The sequence below is a fragment of the Harpia harpyja genome, chromosome 7 (genome assembly GCF_026419915.1).
Source record: "Harpia harpyja isolate bHarHar1 chromosome 7, bHarHar1 primary haplotype, whole genome shotgun sequence".
Classification (NCBI taxonomy): Eukaryota; Metazoa; Chordata; class Aves; order Accipitriformes; family Accipitridae; genus Harpia; species Harpia harpyja.
The window spans coordinates 51618302-51639116 of NC_068946.1; the positions used below are offsets into that span (position 1 = coordinate 51618302).

The following is a 20815-nucleotide window of genomic DNA, read 5'->3' on the forward strand; positions in this document are numbered from 1 at the left end:
TTATCTTTCTATTATACCAATTTTATATGTAATGATGATATAGTAAGCATTGGTAATGCATTTTAGACTACTGATATCCAGTGTAGCTGAAAGTCAGATAATAAAAAACTAATTAGTATTTCCTATCTTTGTTTTTTATAGACATATTTAAATATAAAATTATGAGTAAATATGAATTACTGCAAAATGGCTGCTTCATACCCAGCTTGAGGATCTAAGGACAGATCTCTAGGAAACTTCACTCTTTTGCTCACAAGGACGGTAGGGTATAAGCCATTGAGTTTAGACACCTCAATAATTCTCTTTTCAGTATCAGACCAATAGAGATTCTTCCCAATCCAATCGACAGCCAATGCATTGGGAACAGCTGTATTGTGGACTACCTAGAAAAGCAAAAATTACATAAATTATTCATCTAAATACTGGGAAAAGGAACAACAATTCAAGAGTTACTAATACCAAAATACTGAGAAGTTGGATATATGATACAGTCACATACAACATGCGAAAAATAGGTCTTGTTCCCTGTTAAACACTGACACTTCTGAAGTAATGACACTTCTTTAGTAACTAAGAAAACGTGACACTTTCCTTATAGTAAGGGAGAATGGAGAATACCATGGTGTTATATATATATATATATCAAATCTCCAACTTCCCTGCATTATGCACTAACTTTTAAGAATTCTGTATCTTTCATTTTTCATCTTAAGTTTCTAATTTTCCTTTTGTTTTAATTTAAAAAAAAAAAAAAAAAAAGAATTTTTCCCTTTACTGTTCTGTTTATTGTTCACAGAACCAAATGGAGATGAGGCTTCTCCCCCCATAGTGTGCCATCAAACAAATCTGCTTATTAGCTCACCATTTCTCTCACCAGTCTACATCAGCATATATTTCATTTTAATATCACAGTAGTGCCTGCCATATGTCATCGTGACAGATAGACCATAAAGGCACTCAACTCAGGCAAAAAAAGATTACCTAGTTGGAAAGTAAATACCATGCTCTTATTTCCAACATTCATGTGGCAGAAGAAAGAGGAACTTTCTAAGAATTAGTTACATTTCAAAAGGACAACATTATTAAGGAATAAACTAAGAGACGGAAGCAATTTACTGACCTACTGGAAAGCCTATGCTCTACTGACAGGGATGTGTTATTCTCAAGGTTTTTGATGACTTGAGTAATTCTGAGACTTGAAGAAATGTCTCTAAATATACACGATTACAAATCTCATCATGATTGTATGATTCGATCTTGCTTGGCTGGGAGTACTTCATGTTAAGTGTTGAGTGACATTTGAATATTCCCAATCATTAGAGTCCAGCTTCTAGGCTTAAAAATTCTAATCCTGATAAGGTCTATTCTGACCTATTCTACTCCTGATTACATCCTGATTAGGTCTGTGCAACTAGAACTTAAGGGGGGGGGGGAATCAGAGAGCAGTACTTGAAAATATTTGAGATTTCTTAAGTACTAATAACGGGTTTATTACTGTAGTGTACATTCTAATTTACTGTCATCTTCACCACCAAAAGCATGCGCAATAGAGTATAAACTTTACACGTAAACCTGATTATATATAACTGAATGTGTTATTTTTAATTTTATTTACCATTTGAGGATACTGAAAAGCCTTCAAGACAAGAAGGGATACTGTGAGATACTTTAAACCAATTTTACAGTCATGAATATGTAAAAGCACCCTTTCAGGTTAGTATGTTATTTATCACCTCATAAAATCTTTTTAAAATTAAAACCAGGCATGCACCAATTTTTTAATATGAATAAAACACTTTATTTTCTAATTCCTTAGCACTACCAGCTTCACTGTTTTATAAATGTGTAATTGCAGCAACTACTGCACTGCAACACGGGACACTTCATGTAGAAATGGATAGGTCTGCTACACTATCTAGAAGCATCAACCAAAGTAATTAGACTCTCTTTTCTGATGACTTTTCCTTTGGAGAGTCACTTTAAGCTCACTGAGATCACCAGTGTGACATTTAATGTACACAATCCAGCTTACTACAGCATTTTCCAATAACAGATTTCATTTGAATGTACAATACTATACCTAAACCACCGTGTTAATGTTTGAACACATTTATGTGAAAATTTGTTGCTTCAGTTGTATAAATATCTCCTCCGTGATCAGACGCAGAAGAAAAATGAGATGTCATCAGGTTTCCCAGAGCAAGAAAGCTAGAGTTGGTATGCTGAAAAGATGCTATCTTGTAAAAGGGAAATCCTAGCTAATGTATCAAATAGTTTCATTTACACTAACAGTATATTTATTTATAGGAAATAGTAAAACAAGAAGCATGAAGGAAATGAAATAAGAAATTCATACTTCAGGGGAAAAGGCTGTCAACCATAAAACCTCTCTTAAGTGACAAAAAAAATTTAAAATTTTTAAACAGGTTTGCTGGGAAACTAATTATTTGTAAAATCAATTATTAAATATATGCTATGGTAACCTACTAAAATCTAAGTCAAAGAGACATAAAGTTATCATCTGGCACTGGATAAAAGACAGCTACAATGTATAATTCTTTTGCACGTAATCTTAGCTTTCAGAGGCCAAACCCGGGCCAAGTTTTTCAGCGAAAAAGCCAAATATTCTTATGAAAATTAAATGTACTTAGTTTCACAATTTTTGCTTTGAATTTGGCATCCTATTTGAGTAAAATCTCCATCAACATGACACTCATTCTGTAAATTGCAAAATATTAATGAAGGAAAAAAAAAAAAAATCCTGCATGCTCCCAACCTAATTTTCTTCTACTGTTTGTTCAAATTTCTGAAACCTTTCCTTAAAAAATGAAAATATTATTAAATCATTAGAAAGCAATAGGCATTTTTTTATACTCTCCCACCTGGCAGTTACAACTTTTTCACTGGGAAAAATTCTTTGCTCTTGAAATAGTTAAGATTAGAAAGAAAAAGTCTGGGGTCATCCCCAGTCCTGAAAACATTCCCTAAAATAACAAAATACAGATTCATCCAGAATGGACAAGAAGCTGAATAGGATGCTTTGTAAAATGTTTAAAGGCAATAAATATGATTCAAGTATTTAATGGGTTTTGAATGCTACACTTGCCTGTGTCCTATTTTTTCCAGGAAAAATCTTTGTAGGCACTCACTAGAACTTTTGAGTGCATGCTGGATTTTAGTTTTACCCCAATGGAACTAGAGTGCCATAACTTACACTTACCCATTTTTTTTTTTAAGTTCTAAGAACAATTATTTCAGTGTGAAGGATGTAAACAAGGTTCACTGACGTCAGTCAGTTTCAAACCTTAACCCTCAAAAAGACTAAACTCAGTGTGCTCTGAAGATGTGTCAGTCTATGGACTAAGCTGCAAATGAAAAATAGAATTATTTTGTCTCTGCATAATTTACTGGTGTACAATGAGGGAACAAAATTCACAGAATATGTTACTGCTCATTTGTTCCATGTTTAAGAGGGTCAGACATAAGAGAATAAGCAAAGAAGAGTTCCTTACTGCTTATCACAAATTCTGGAAAAACGTTCCTGTAAATCAACAAATGTGCTGAACAGTGGATTTGTGAACTTATTCCACTACAGAAGCAAAACAGGCTGTGCAGAAATGGGAGTGCAGCTTTACCATGGATTATTCAGAGCAAAGACACTGAGTTATTTTCATTATCAGTGCAGTGGAGATGAGACAAAACCAAACCAAAGATCACAGAAAACAGTATATGAAGAAATAACACATCAGTGTATTTACACAGCTTACACCTAATCATACCTATTTTTGTTTTGGTGTCCTGTAAACCACACTGAACTGCCAATTCAGTCAACTGTCAATTAAGTCATAAGGAATTTAGCTCATAAATACAGTCCTCTGAGTCCCTATCTCTACTTCAAATAAGATATAAATGCAATTAAATTTTACTAGGACTTGCTTGCTAGCTCATGCTGTGTTTGTATGCATATACCAAAACCTCACAATCTGGGTTAAAAGCATGAAGGAGCATTTCCCAAAATACTCAAAAAATTTAATTCTAGTAGTGACATTATTAATCCCAAATTACCTTGATGTCACTTCCATTTAAACACATTCTGTTTATGCGACTGCCATTTGGTCTGCTGGAATCAATCCAATAGATGAACTCTTCTCTATAGTCGAAGTCTATTGCAATCACATTGTTCAGTCCCTAAAAACAGAAAAAAAAAAAAGTCCATTTATTCAAATGTTTGACTACAGACTGTCAGATAGCATTCGGAATGCAAAATACATTGCATGTAATATTCAAAATGCTTTATTTTACTGACTGCATGTTTTTGAAGTACCTCTCTCATTTTTCCATACATTACTTGTAAACAGTCAGAATAAGATAAAAATTGTAACAGAAATAAATATGGTGACAAAGAACTATCTCACTTCAAAAATAGAGATGATGTATGAAACTAAATGAAGGTTCTGCATTTTTCTTTCCTATTATTAAAATGAACTTTAGTAGTAAATACGTTAACTTTTGCTCAACTTCTCTGTTAATTACTACCTTTGGCATTACTTTGGCAAATGATGACATTCATTTCGTAACAATAAACTCAGAAATAGCATAAAATTTATTATCTTCACTTAATGAAAGCATTTCATTATTAATATAAATTACTCAGGAATTCAAAACTGTGCTGTTCCAAAAAGCATTAATTTTAATTCCTGAATAAGGAGTTTTTAAATTCTTAGATGCTGTATTATAGGTACTGTGTACGTGTATATATATATGTGTGTACACACACACACACACAGAGGTAGTATATAGATAAAGTGTAAAGTTAGAGATCCAGCAGGCATCTGGAAGTCTCCTATAGCTCCAATTACTAAGCCAATACGTTGTAAGAAAGAGTGGTGATCAGATCTGAGGTAGTCCTACAGGTTGGAAAGAGCAGTCATATAATAATGGCTTTTCATCCCAAATGGCAGATAAGAAAGAAAGGTGCTGCATTCAGATGATGGCTCTTATTTCCTTATCTGAAAATAGGAAAGCCTTGCCCCATAATCTGCTTATCATTCTGATATGTAGTGAAATCACAATTATTCTTAATACACAAAGATGTTGTTATCAATCAAAGATGGAGCAGCAGTGGTAAAAAGAACGGATGCAGTCTGCACTCCTTTTAAAACCACAGGATCACTTAATCAATTCCTTTATCAGCCCAATGACATTCTATTCTCAGGTAGATCAGCAACTCCCCTTGTTAATGTCATTCATGGTTGTAGAGGGGATGTGCTGGACTAGCCAACTCTAAAATAAACAACTAAGAACAACAATATTTAATTGTACAGAAAGTGATACACTGCATATCTGCCAACTACTGCAGTGTAATACTGTAAATCTATCTTTTGATCAAAATGTAGAGGAAAAGAGTGATTAGGCTGCACAAACCACCATTAAAGAAAGCCTGAAACAATACAATGTTGGAGGACCACTCTCATTTTCAAAAATCATGTATCCCTACACACAGTGTTGTAACAAAACCAACTGCAGCTCTGTCAGTCATAACTGTGCTGCAAAACACTTCTCCTGTCTCTTTTTCTACTATTAGTATAAATGCATCTATGGATAAACCCCTACCCCAAATGTGTAACAAAGGAGACAACAGGTGAATGAATACAAAAGACTACCAAAAATTTGTAACATTCTAGAAATCAAAGTCAGTAATTTGTGAAAAACTAGCCTTGTATCTACATATTCTACAACACTGTAAAAGTTTCTTAAGTATCCAGACTAATAAACAGAATTGACTGCCTGCAAGTCTTGGGTGTCAACTGTTTTATTTTGGGTCAGTTTAGTTCCAGTATTTATCAGAACATCAACTGGAGGTAAAATTATTTCTGTACATCTGCAATAGAGTTCTCTGTCCAGACAACATCTCCTCTTTGTGATCTATATGTCACATTTAAGTCCTCCTAGCATAATTCTTTGTCATTTCTCATGTAATCTGCTTTTAGAAGGAATAGGGAAGTTTTCAAATGGCATCAGCTACATTAGTCTGTCATCATAAACCTGTGGTTTTGTTTGTTTCTGTTACACACAGCACATGGTACCCTAGGCCGTGATTTGTGTTCCCTTGGTGCCCCAATTAATAAAAATCACAAATAATGAGGAGGAGGATTCTCTCTATCTACTCTGTCTATGGAAACCCTAAGGATTTTGATGACTAGGAGTGAAGGAGATGGAAGGCAAAGAACATACATGAGACACAATTCAAACAGTTGTACTGTTTATGTATATTTGAAGGAAAAAAAAAAAAAGAGAGGAAAAAGCTGGCTTGTAGCAACTCAGAGAAGACTGAATGAGCTCCTACTTTCAGCTCCTTTACTCTGAGTTTATATGAGCAACTGTTAGAATGGCAAAGCACAGATCAAATACACAGAGAAAGGTGGTTTTGCTCCTTTGCCAGAGCAGCTCTGGTATTTGCCTTCATCTAGTAGATGTGTAAGAAAGAGCTGATCCATCATAACATTACAAGGACAAAAAGATGTCCTTATGAGGAAGACAGCCCACCTGTTCTGCTGGCATAGCTCCCTCTTTTGCTTTCAAAGCTGGATGCTTTTAAAAATGCTGTATTTGTAGGATCAAAGGCCAGTAGGTTCAACAGCAGAGGTATTTATTAGACTAGTGAATTAATGTGATATGGAAAACACAGATTCTCTTCAATGGCTGGAGCTACATGGTCTTTAATGTACTGAAGAGGAGTCCATTAAAGTCAAGACTGATGAAGCTCTGAGACAATCTGTCAGCACCAACCATAAAGAAAATTTACTGTTGCTCCCCTCTTTTCACAGGCTTCTATTAATAGATATACCAGCAAAAGAGGAGAGAGGCAGTGAGATGTAAATGCAAGGTAGTCAGAAGGATTTCAGAAGAACAAACAGACTTTAACATAATGCTTGCTATGCTTAAATAAAGTCAATGTTTAATGCAAGATGGTTAATTTTATAATTACTGTTGTGAAGACCTGAGCACCTCTCTTGTGACATTAAGATGCACAGCTTACTGACACAAGAAGTCACAAAAAGCCTAACGATATTGACTGGCAATAACTGATTTTCTAGTCTTTCTACAATTGATTAATTAGTACTCAAGGAAATAGATGTTTTTATTAAAACATATTTTGGAACTCTCATCTATGGTAAGTAACTACACTTAGGTGAAGCACAGAAGCAGAGCAGAAACTGCTAAAAATGACAGCTCTGTATTTACTGGGTGACTTTCTCTTTTTGTAGGTTTTTTCATGTAAGTTTTTTTTTTTCCTGTTATAATTTAAAGTAATTATTAAAAAAATTAGATTTAGCAAAAGATATAAGTTCATGTATTGTAATACTGTAAATCTTGGAATTGTCTCTCTAAATCAAAAAAATAGATTTGGATTATGACAGTAAGTAGCCCAAATAATACATGGCCAAATAGTTTTTTGGAGCTTTTTTTTGGAAAACTGAAATATACAAATTGCGCAAAACATTGTGATGGAAGGGGATCACAAATAACAATTTTTTTAGTACTTCGGAATGACTGACAAAACAACTGCCTGAGCCTTAATCATGTCAAATTCAGATAAAATAGTCAATTTAAAATATTATAAAAACTGTGAAGATACTGCAGTTGTTCTATGGTGCATACAATGCCAATTGTAGGATGATGTTTCTGTCAGTTGCACGCTTTAGAAAAGAATAAAAGTATTGAGTTAAACTTAGAGCATGGTACTATGATTATACCTGTTTCAACAAAGTGTAGTTGGATCCATCAGTGCTAATTTTTCTTATTTCATGATGATCAGCCAGAATTAAGAAAGGTTCCTCATCTAAACCCCGGGAGAAAGAATATATTAGACTAGCTTTTACGTTAATTTATGGAAAATCAGGAATACAATGCTGAAATACAGATGGTTTGAAAAATAAATGTTACATGCTCTGATCAATGTTATGGATGAAAGAAATATTTAAAACATTCAAATGTTCCAAGAAAGATCAATGATGCAGTATAAAAATGAACAAAGCAATCAATTAGTATATCTTTCAATGTAATTTAATTTTTTTGCCTTTGCAATATGGGAACCATACTGTATTTTATCCTAATTTAATGTCAGAGATTAAATTTGAAATATATTTCATACCACTTGTTTTAATTTCAACATTCACTTTCAAATTATCAGTAAGACTACTATTTGTTATGGTTGCAAACCAAGCATGTTTTGACCATTGCTTTTTGAGATTTCAATAATCTGAACAGTATAGACATAAAGAAAGAGCTATTTGGACAAAACTTGATTCTCTAATTCTGAACTGAAGCCAGATCTGGCTTTTTTACCCCTGGTTTTCTAGTTTATCAAAAAATATTCCTTCAGATACCCATTCATGCTATCACTTACTTTGAAATACCTCTGACACTGACGTACACAATAGCAAAAAAAGATAAAATTAAAAAAGCTGTCTTTATTTTAGCTCTATTAACAGAGATCTCAGCTAAAATAAAAAATAATTACTACTAATAATTAAAAATATATTAAAGGCTTGTATCTACTGCTCATACATTCTGGAATTGCTGTGTTGTCCAGCCTACTCTGCACTTGTACTGAATGCGTTGTACCATCTTGCTTGCATTTTATGTTCAACTCTTAGGACATTCTCCTGTTCTTAAATGATCCAAGGCACCATCCTCAGCACTGACTGTTAGTGCTTTGTGGAGAATGGCTGTCATGCTCTGCTCTGTTGTAGAGTTCAAGGCAATTTATGCAAGAAATCAGCATTAGGCCAAACATTCACAGGTTGGCACTTCCTCGCAGCACAACCATCCTGGCCACAGCACAAACAGCTTTGTCATGATCACTTTTGAAGTTTGATATATTACAACTCCAATAAACCTTATTATGATGTGTTCCAGCTGCCCTTCTTGTGTGAGTGATCTATGCCTTCTAAATGTATGAGTGGCTTGCAAGGTGTGAGATAGCAGTAAAGCAAAAACCAAATACTGTATTTCTGCCCTCTCCTGTGTTTCCTCTGATTACTCAGGGAAGCACCTGAGACAGGAATATGAGGCAGACAGAGGTTCCAGTCTCCTTGTCATTTAGAAAGAAAATAGAAGTTTTTTGATATTTAAAAACAAAACACAAACAACTTTGTGCAAGACTGGAATAAGGAGAAGTCTGCTCAAGCTGAAGATTGCCTGCACTATGAAGGAAACCCAGCAGAACACAGTAATGGGGTTTTTGTTTCTTTCCTGTTGACATTTGCTCTTCCTTTCACTGATCTAGTGAATCCCACTCACTGAAGCACATAAAAATAACATCAGTGGCATAGACAGAGAGGTGAGGAAATAACCAATGTTCTTAGATATCTTGAACTTCACTGTGTATGATGTATAAGACTGGAGGATTTCATATGCTATAAGAATAGTAGATTTTGGAATTTCTATTATTTTTTCCTGTTCCTCTTTTTCATACCAGGAAGCTTGAAGTACGTTCTAATATTCTAAAGTTGATGAAATAACAAAGCAGAAGTCTTTTAAACAATTATCAAAAACATACTATTACTATGTGACTCAGAAATAGAATTAAGTGATGTATTTTAACTTTCCTAATACTTTTTCTAATAAAGTTACTAATTCAAAGTTTCATAATCCACTGCATCTATTCACTACAAATGATTTGAGCACAGTACATCCTAAAAATAGCACTTACTATTACATTCAGACATTGAATCACATTCCTATTGTTTACTGAAGAGGTAGTGTGCTTCAAAGTAACTCTGTTTATCTTGCCTAAAAGAGTAACAGACCATGGGGCTAAGGTATTTCACAAATTATTTTGGATACAGCTGTGGATTAAAAAGAAAAAGCGATACCTGAAAGGGATTTGCAGCCATTTAGGTTATCAGGCTGTATTTCATACCCCTCTGCACACAAGCATTTGTAGGTTCCATATGTATTGATGCACTGCTGGCTACAGGGAAATCCAGATGAACATTCATCAATATCTATACATGTTTTGCCATCATCCTTCAGCAGGAATCCAGGCCAGCATTTGCACTGGGAAAGAAAAACAAATACATTAATTTTGAATTACTCTTTGATTCTGTTTGTTATCTTACGTACATCTGAATATGTTAGCATCATAAACTTTTTCATGCAGTCTCATTTTTTCAAGTAACATCTTAATTACGTTGCTGTTTATACTGTTTACAGACAGGCAGACATACCTACATTTCTTTTCAACTATTGCTGGTGTGATCCTAAGTACCATTCCCTCCCAAATAACCCTGTAGAATGAGTAATTATTCTTTCTTCTTTAACTGAAGAAAAAGTAAAACACACCTTTTCAAAAATATGGAAAGGATTCTTCCATGAAAATAATGACGGATGGACCCTTTGGAGTTCTTTATTTTCAAGTACACATGTGCTTTTTGGTAAAGATATATAGTTTTTAACAGTTTTTCTTGAAGCATTGCTAACATCTAGTATTCTGTGTAAGCAATACAATAATGTGATTGAGAACCCTCGAAGCTGATTTTTATTGGAGTCTGATGATCACTGTGGTAAGCTTATCACATGCAATGTGCATGACACGAAATACAACTGGGCAGAGGGCTTTTGAAATAGGGGGATAGTTTCATCAATGGAAAACTTTGTATCATGTTCCCTCCTGTATTCTTTGCTGTACCCAACCTAGTCTCCAGCTAGTCTCCAGCTCTCTAGTCTATGGCTTCTCGACTAGGACACTGTTTCAGAGGTTTGAATTACCTTTAGAGCTAAGCCACGACAGACAGATTTTATTTAGTTCTCAGTGGGTCAATATTCTATTAAAAAGATGAAACGTTTGGGGGTGCAGTTAGGGTTACTTCAGAGTTAAAACCCTGAAAACATCTCTTTTCTATCCTCAGCTTCTATTTACAGGTTAGTGCAGGCAGTGGCTAGGGTTTACATAACACCCAAGAAGTATTCCTCTCTACGTCTCAAGGCCAAAGAGCAGATTCAGGTGATTTAGAAAACACCATCACATGCAGACAACTAATAGCTTTATTATGCAACTAAGGTGATTATACTTTGTTTAAATATTTCTGTAAGTCTCTGACTTGGAAAAAAATCTGGAGAAAACTGCTATTCCTGCTGTTCACTCCTATGTTTTTTCCTTTTTCACAACTGATTTTTCAGTGCTCTGTATACATCAGTATGATCTGTTGTATTTAAATAATTTTATGTTCTTTTCCATAGGTTTAAAGTATGCACTGTACTGGGGGTTTTTTTATACCATTGGCAATCATTTGCTTACTGGAAATAAAAATTTGAATGTTCTTGCTATGGTAGGTAAGCTACTTCATTACAAGGAAGTACAACATGCTGGAGTTTTATTATAAACACCCAGTAGTTAAGAAACAGTTAATTAAGAATTTACATTATATTACACCACATTTTGTAATTATTCACCTTGTATCCAACAAGAAGATCCTGACAATCTTGAGAACAGCCGCTAACTTTCTTACTGAGGCATTCATTTATGTGGCAGCTTTTCTCATCAGATCCATCACTACAATCTTCTTTGTTATCACAAACATCCCTTTGAGGAATACACTTGCCATTTTTGCACATAAAGAAAGAGCTGTTACATGACTGCTCTGAAAAACAAAAAAGAGAACACAACTTGGTGTGGTCTATTAGTTTTTGGAATGAATTTTCTCATGGATCAGCTGTAATGTGTGCATGTGAGATGAAACAATTGTGTAAAAAATGAATATTCATTTCTTACTGAGAGTATTATAATACCTTTTTACTTTCCAGTGTCTTTAAAGGTTATTCCTCTCCTGGAAGATGTATGAATACTTCAACTTATTACTCCCTCCTACACATTTGTTTTTATATAATTGAGAATACTCTACATTATCTCTGCACAAAATATAGTTCTACAGTTTACAAAACTTAAAAAGCAGGGCTTCTCTCCCCTGTGAATGCTGAGGTGTTTAGTAACATGACTGACTGAATTCTGATGCACTTCTTATCTGAGGACACGCATACATGTTTTTTCCCTGTTTGGCAAAACTTGAATATGTTGTTTCAGCTACATTCAGATTCTTCAAACCAGACTTAGAACACTTAAATATACAGCAGGTATGTTGCCTTACCTCAAAGCAAACGAGTGATTTCCATCAAAATTGGTGTAAAGGACTGGGCTACTGTGCAATAAAGTCATAAGATCTAGACAGAAGAATTGGTCTTTCAAAAAGCCACAGAAGAGAATATCATATGCAGACCAGGATTCATTTACTTCTCAAAAGCCAGTCAGACCTCAGCAAACTTATTTATGTCAGTAGAAATTATCAATAAATCCAATCGCATTTGGTCAGTAATTTACTAATAAAAATAAACCAGTGTTTATTACTTTACACAACAACTTTACATCCCCTTTTGTATGATCTACTTCTGTGTGATGAGTATATCAGATATAGTAAATATTTTCAGGGCAAGCTAGAAACTTTGGCAATTATCACATTAATATCATCTTATTTTAGTACTAACAGAATTTATGCATTAAGGAACTAGCAGCCATCTTATGCCATAGGAACTGGTGGCTTCAACATTGCGAATTGATGTTTTGGATGCTCAGGACTGACAACACATTCTCCTTGAAAGGCATAAGCAATATCACCGTGAAGGCACTGGAGATTTAAGCCTCGAGGTTTTACATTTGCCTATCTACAATCCTAAACCTTTGTGTTACAAAAAGAAAGGACACACGTTATTAAAAAAATTAAATATGAACCTGAACTTTTGCATTTTGTGTTTATAGGCGCTTCATCAGAATGGTCTGGGCAGTCAAAATCACCATCACACTGCCACTGGGAATTTAACAGGCATCTTCCATCAGCACAAGTGAACTCTCCAGGACGACAGTGACGATACCCTAGAAATACAGCAGTCAATGACTTCATACTTTGCTTCATACTTTCGACATAAAATTTTGTGTATACAGGGCAATGTAAGTAAAAGTATCTTTTGTTCTGAAAGGAGATACAAAGCATTATATGCTTATACACAAGTGTCTACCAACAAAGAGAGAAATCAAACGTCTCTTACGCAGCACAGTATAGTCATGAAACAATTCCCACATATGTAAAACATATTTATGCAGCTCTCAATCATAAATACACTTTCTTTTAGGTGTAATTTAACTTTCTGTTATTATGAGGAAATGGCTTTCTAACAGACATTTTAGAAATTACTATACCCAGCAAATATTTCTGCGATATGCTTACTACAATATGCTTTCCCTTTAAAACATGCAGAACACTAATCATGCTAACCACTAACCACACTAAACATGCATTTTCTAAGATGGCCACAAAATCAATACATAAAAAATGTATACATTTTTAATGTTAAAGTGGATTTCTAACAGAAAATTATAATATATAATGAAGTAAAGAAACTACAGACAGGCATTTGCTTTTCAGAACACAGCTGTTTAACCTGGAGTTCAAAACCAACAAAGCAGTAGAAAAATTTAGAAAAGTCAGCACCAATTTGGTTTTTTCTATTCAATTTTGAAACATGAAAGTTGAAAAATTCCCAGAGGGAAAATCACCTTCTATCTGTAAGATATTTACTTGTAAGGTTCATTACACTAAACCAACTACTAGAAAACTTATGCTCCTGCTTGGAAAAGAGAAATGTAACTTTTCCTGTATTCTCTGTGTATAAATTCCACCTCAAATAATCTGTAGTCCTTTAAAAGAGCCTTGAAAGCAATCCTTGATTTAGTTTAAAACTCAAGAAAATGTATGAAGAAAATATGGTTATAAAGTAAGAATTACGTAGGAACACTCATTCTGACCATGAAGAATGATTTTGCAACTGTTTTGAAAAAAATCCAAATCATGCTGAATTATGTTTAACATTCTTTTCTCTTGAAAAAAATGCAGATTTTAAGCTCAATAAATTTGATTTTTCCAAGAAATATATCCAAATTATAGTAACTACTGAAGCTTTAACTACTGAAGCTGTGAACATCTGAAATGAGCACTGATAACTTTCTACTATCTAGAAGTAGAAAGTTAATATTCGTTCTTTTTTTTCTAATTACTGTATTTCCTGCTATCTAGTAGAGCTTTTTTTTCTGACAGCAGATGGAGGCATAACATTTGACTGTCTGGGATGAGATATCCATCTACATCAAGAGCTTTAAACTGCTTGTATATCTTTAGTTTTCATTTAGAAATGTGTTAATGTACTATTTTCAAAATGCAATATGTTATTGCATCAATTACAAACATTACTTGGAATTCAAATAATTCTGTGGTCTTGTGAAGAAGTTCTTTTCCCTCTTTTTTTACATAGATCATGCTTGAAAGAAGATAGGCTGGCTTGATATGGAAAAAAGGTTAAGTTTTTTGTTTGTCTGAGACACCTTTGAGTGCAAGATTTTACAGACCAACAGCTTTACCTCATGTCTGCAGCATTTCACAAGTATGTCATCATCAGAAAGGTCATTACAAATGTGCAGAACAAGGGCTTCTGCTTAATATTGCCTCTGCTCTGGATGAGAGGACATAAAGAAGCTGGAAACTGAAATCAGAAAATCCTTCCTATTCCTGTATTTGTCTTTTGATTAGCCCCATAAACAAAGTATTTCATCTTCTTGATGAAATTTCATATTCCTGAATAGAGTTCCTAAATTTTTTTTTTTTCCCCCAAGAACATAAGAAATACCTTATAGGATGAGATAGTGGCTCATCTAGCTGAGTATTCTGTCTCCTACAGCAGCAATAGGAGCTGCAATTTAGGAAGAATGTATTTTGTTCTCATGCTATCCCCAGCGTGAAGTATTGCTATTTTTCCTTTACAAGAAATTAATTATTAAGATTTCATTAAAAAGACAGGATCATACAATGGAATCAAAACTTGTATCAAAGAAATTTTCAAGAATTAGAATGATTGTGAACTTATAAAATCCGTTCAGATGCAAATTCTGATACAAGTAAAAACTGGTTACTCCCATCACCAGTTCAATTTTTATATTATATCTGAATAATACTCTAGAAAAAACAAGAAAATAGACTTTTCAATGATACAGATGGAAAAAAAAAAATCTAGATTTTTAAATGGATTCCCTTAATACAGCTTTTAGGAATATATTTCAAACCAAATTTCATCCCATTCAGTAGACTGGCTGCTGAAGAGTTATCTCTGAAGAGTAGAGTATCTTTTTTTTTTTTTTTAATATCAAGATGCAAAGCTCCAGCTCTAGAACCTAATAGAGCTATGATCAGGCTACCTAGTTTGCAGTCAAATCAGAAATCACAAGTTTAAAATCTTGGGGAATTAGGCGGTTTATTTTTACATCCTGATAACACCTTAAAAAGTGTGATTTGGAATTTGACTCCTACTCTCTCTGAGTAGTTCCCTTTCTCATAAAAGAATGTAACACTTTCCTAAAATTACAGTATAATGAGTTTACCATACTAGTCACACACTAAGGTGTGTATTTGATTGCCAGCTAACAGAAAATTGCACTGGAGCAGCGTAACACATAACAAATGTTGCTATAGATTTCAGTTTACAGAGTAGAAATTAAATAGAGCCAGTGCCTAAAGGCAGGTCCATACTACAATTAGATCAGGAGTTTGTACCTCCTCTGCTTCTGTTGCTGTTTCCTCATTCCGTCTCTTTCCAAAAGTTTGTCAAACTATCACTTTATTTGTCAGTATTTTAAGGGACCGTGCATGTATATGATGTTATAGAAAACAAATGAAATACACCAGCAAAAAATTATAAGCATGCAGAAAAAAATGCACCTATTTCCACAGTTTGTGACTGTTTAATTCTAAATACTTATTTAGGAATTGAAGACTGCTTCCAAGTAAAATCTGATCAGAAAGGTTCTCCTACTCCCTCACCATTCAACTTGATGACATAGTGCTAAATAGAGGAACAAACCCCAAATGAATCATTTCTGTAGAGAGTTCTGGCACGCATCACCTATTACTAACAGAGGAAATAGTTTACAGTTTCATTATCATGCGGGTCCACTCTCATGGCCTCATTTTAGCAAAAGGGCCTAGATCACCACATCTGTTAAGAGAGCAACGTGAGTAGAAGAGCACGTGCTTTGAACCTGGCGGGGTGGGTACACCAAGTGGAGCTACAGCCCTCTGTGGATTAGTGGGCACGTGTGCTAGCAACCCTGTGTCCTGCGCTGGGGCAGAAGGCACACAGAACTCTGCTCTGTGTCTGTCTGCGTGTTCAGAACTTTTGGCGATGAATTATAAAATGGTGTTTAAAAATGCCTAAGATCTATCAACATTTTGCAGGTGTGGTTTACCCACTGTGTTGCTGCTCTTGATACTGAATGCTCACCGACTGCCAATTAGTTATCTGTCATTAAGAAACCAATAACCTGCTTTGATCCCGATTTGGTTTAAACTACATGAACTATGCAGTTTTTCCCTACAACAGCTTATTGTCACAAACTGCTCCTTTCAAAACACCATGTAGTTTACGTAAGTGAAAAGCAAATGGAGTTTGCTAGGAAAGGCATGTTTGTTCCCTTCTTTCTTCAAGATTCCAGCAGCCTACGCTGGCAAGCGGTGTGGCGCAGTAAGGGAGGAACAGCAGGATGAAACAGCTGGTAATGAGAACCCAATATCCACACTAGATGCATTTCAGGATTTTACTTCACACTAGCTCTCTTCTGTTCTTGTGGACTTCATGCCCACTACTGGCTGAAGTACACCAACTGGCTCAGCTTCAGAGGTTTTTGATTGTTTTTCTCCTGTCAGTTCACTTGCTTCAGCACTGCTCCGTGTGAGCCAAAACACAGTACGTGGGGGTGAGCAGGAGATTTGTTTCAAAGGTACTCTCCCAATCTGACCTATCTAATGTCGATGCGGCAGGACTAGCTGTTGCCTCTTAAATACCAGCCTACTTCTGGTGAGCATAGAGAGAGAGAAAGGACAATTTGGTGACTGCCCAGTTCATCACAGGAGCAGATTTTTTCCATATCATATACAGTTCTAAGTGATATTGATGAAATCTGTTCTTTATGTGACCAGCAAACAAGTAAGTTCTTATTTGCAACATTACATTATTTTCCTAAAACGTTCCATTACATGTTCAACTCAAACTTTACATGAAAAATTTTACTAAATGCAAATACCAAACATGCTTTTTCTTACAATCTTTGGACGTCTACTTAGATCATTTATGAACATACACTCTTCAGGTGTTGTGTACAATAGAAATGCCTAAAATACATAGCTAGCTATTTTCTGCTGAGCAAATTTAATAGAGTAAATAAGCAATATAGATTTTTAACTGCACAAAAGCAGGCACGATAATCAATAATTTGCCTTTTTGGACAGAATATTTGCACTACATTTTTCACAAGTATTAATTATATAGATGAATGTTTCTGAGTATGGCCTAGATATACTGTACAGACGTTCACATAATATAAGAAACCCTAAATTCATATGAATGGTGAAAATTAAACATTCACATAAGGCTTTAGTTGATATCATTTAACTGCAGTGATAATCATGACAGAGATGTTTCATTATTTGATAGGAAAAATGAATATAGAGACAAAGACAAAAAATATATAAAAAAGATACATATAATGAACAAGAAAGTATAGACTGTACATTTTTAAATTCTGTTAAATGTTATTAGCAATCAACTATAGCAAATAAATTATAGCAAATAATTTGTCACTGTAGCTCCAGCTCCAAGTTAATACCAAGTTGTATTCATTAATGCATAATTTAAAAGTTAACATTAAAACAATTTTAAAAAGCCAAGAGCTTTCTTTTTCAATAGTGACTTAAAGTAACAGACCTTGCAGAAGGCCTTACAGTTAACAGTCTGAAATTTTTCTGTTTACTCTACTTTTGTTATACTTGCCACATTCCAGAGATTCATCTGATCCATCTCCACAGTCATCATCATGGTCACATACAAACTGTTTGGGAATGCAGACTTTGTTATGGCACGTGAAAGCATTCTCATCACAGGTGTTATTGGGAGCTAAGGAAAATGCAGTACATAAAAATAAATGAAATTGAGAACAGTAAGATATACAGCCATTTTCTTACAGAAAGATGAAACAAGAATTAGTCTGAGTGGTTTCAATGGAAATAACCATAACTTTTGAGTCATACAAAGAACACCACACAACTCAATAGCAGAAAAAGTTACTCGTCACCACAAAGATAGCTAAAGAAGTCAGGATAGCTAAAATCTCATGTAATGCAAGACAGAAAGAGTTCAGAAGTTGGTGCTGCCTACAACTACCCTAAGGTCTGCCTCTGAGGAAAAGAACATTTGGGTAGTACAGGTGTCCTTCCTATGTTACTCTGCTTCTGAACGAAAGCTCTTTAAAATCCATAAAACTCAAAATATAACTCAGCATAGAAATGGTGATAGAATATACATTCAGTGGAGAGAACATACGTCAATATTTTTAGCCTATACCATTTTTATATACATTAATAAAACAAAACCCCTAATGAAACTACTACTGAACTCCTGGCACTTTTAATAGAAATGTATTTCAGAAGACTGGAAGTAATAGTTTATAGGGCAAGAGATGTCAAGATCCGAACAATTAGCCAGAATAAATTGGAGACAGAACCATATCTCCCTTTTTGATGCACAACCTCCCTGACATGCAGCAGCATTTTCCTCAGGAAGAGCAATAAAACTGCATAGTCAATAATGTGCCAATTTTCATTAGTAAACATGCTGTATAATGTCTATGACGTGACACACATACTGATCTTCAGCTGGTGTGCCTCAGTATGTATTAACAAAACCTGAAGATGGTAGGCTGATTAAAATGTTGAAGAAAACTGGTATGTATGCTCACGTGTGGTTCATCAATCTTTACTAACAATCTTGACAGTATGAGGATTATGATACTACAGACACAAACAGCATCTGGATATTGTAAAGGCAAAAGCACCAAGAAAAGAAACGCTATACATTTTTGACATGCAAACATACCACAGCCTGCTGTCGACAGTTCATCACTCCCATTAGGACAGTCTCTTTCACCGTCACAGAGCCAGTGTTGAGGAACACAAGCATGGGAGCCTAAGCAACTGAACGTATCTGCTGCACAGGTCACTGAACCTGAAAAAACATTACATGTGAGTCTTGAACATGTTCTAACTGATAGTTTTTTAAAGTAATGGGTAATGACAGAGTAAGGGGGTTTTATTTTAAAATAAAACTCAAAGAAGATTTTGATCCACACAGTGTGACAGGCATACTGGCTAAGACTGTATTTACAGTAAATTTGACTATCTGCTATTTGTTTTATTCTTTTTGTTTATTCAGTCTCTTAATTTTCTGCAAGGGAATTTAGTTTACCATACTTCATGAAAACTATCCAGCAGAATAACTTTTCAAACCAACTGGGGTCTTTATGTTTGACTGCATGTTGGGACTGACCTAACAAAGGAACTAATAATGTAACCTGTATAATACTCGCATCACTAGAGTCTATACGCTATACTCTATACCAGGAGGCTAAACTTGCATGAGTCAGCCCCATGTAGAAGAGAACAGCGTGTACCAAGTAGAGTAGTGGTGGGAGTAGGAAAATATCTGACAGTTCTAACGTGAGTAACTCAACATACTTTTTATTTGACTATTTTTTTTTTAAACAGGCTTTCCTCCAGATAAGAATATTACAGAATCCTAGAATTAATTTTACTCTGTTTGGAAGTAAACTTTTGCGCAAACCACCACTTAATGTATTCTCTTATATAAGTTAAATATACTTCACAAAAAAAACCAAACAAAAAAAAGGTATGTTGTAATGACACTGCAATTTGCTGGCCTTTGTTTTCCTCTCCCTTTTTCTATTTTCTGCTCTAAGTTTCCTATTAAGCTTCAGGCCTTGATGTTTCTTAGGGTTTCACACTGTTCTATAGCAGTCCCAGACGAAGTTCTTGTCTTCTCATTTCACACCTTCTCCTTTCCCTGGGGGAGAGAGGCAGAGAGAAATCTTCCCTTTCAAACAAACATTGCCTCCAACTCCCTAGTCCTCAGCATGACCTAAATACCATGAAGAAATGTACTGTGGATGGATGTCAGCGTGAAGTTAATGTAGTAATTAAGTCATATTTTGCCATATTAGAACAGTATAATTTCCACCTTTGTCCTTTTCATTTGTTGGCATTTCTACATCTGTGTTTGATTAAGAAACTACGTTAACAACCCACAACCCTAAACACAAGCTGAAGAGATTTCTTCTCTGCCTACTTAACACCTCCAGTAATGTTATCAACAATATTTTTACTGTGGTATCACACATAAAATATGGAATAAAATAGTCTTTGTTGAATGGACTTTAAGTAAGAGGATTTTTGAAAAGGAACAAATATTTAAAAGTTGAAATTTTAAAAAGAAAATGTTAAAATAGAGCATAGATAAGGATGGAACCAGTGTAGAAAATATCATGAAATCGTGACAGTATGACTTGAGACAATGTGCTTTTCTTTCGAAAAGAATTCACTAACACATTTCCAGTCAACTGAACCCCAGAATGAAAGTAAAATTTTCAATTCCTTATGCAATTTGGAAGGTTTGGGAATTTGAGAGGAACATTATGCAATAATGCTTATGATTGAATATACAAAAATTTAAAGGGAATAGGAGAAAGAGCTAGGAAAAAAAAAACAAACCCAAACAACTTTAGAGTCTTCAAGCACCTACCACTGAAATATAAAACGCAAATAGCGATACAGGGGTTTACCTCAAGGATGGGAATTGGAGAGAAGTT

General features: G+C 34.7%; 1 protein-coding gene across 5 annotated transcripts in view; it reads right to left on the reverse strand.

Moving 5' to 3' along the window:
- The window catches only part of LRP1B (LDL receptor related protein 1B), a 761175-nt gene that overhangs the window by 116371 nt on the left and 623989 nt on the right, over positions 1-20815 (reverse strand). For all 5 annotated transcript variants that reach the window (XM_052792801.1, XM_052792800.1, XM_052792798.1 and 2 more), the window contains 8 exons: positions 19030-19158; positions 17929-18051; positions 12791-12931; positions 11461-11648; positions 9882-10065; positions 7758-7843; positions 4066-4188; positions 202-383 (listed from right to left, as the gene is read on the reverse strand). In XM_052792801.1, the coding sequence (XP_052648761.1) occupies positions 202-383; positions 4066-4188; positions 7758-7843; positions 9882-10065; positions 11461-11648; positions 12791-12931; positions 17929-18051; positions 19030-19158 (1156 nt within the window). The remainder of the gene's footprint in view (positions 1-201; positions 384-4065; positions 4189-7757; positions 7844-9881; positions 10066-11460; positions 11649-12790; positions 12932-17928; positions 18052-19029; positions 19159-20815) is intronic.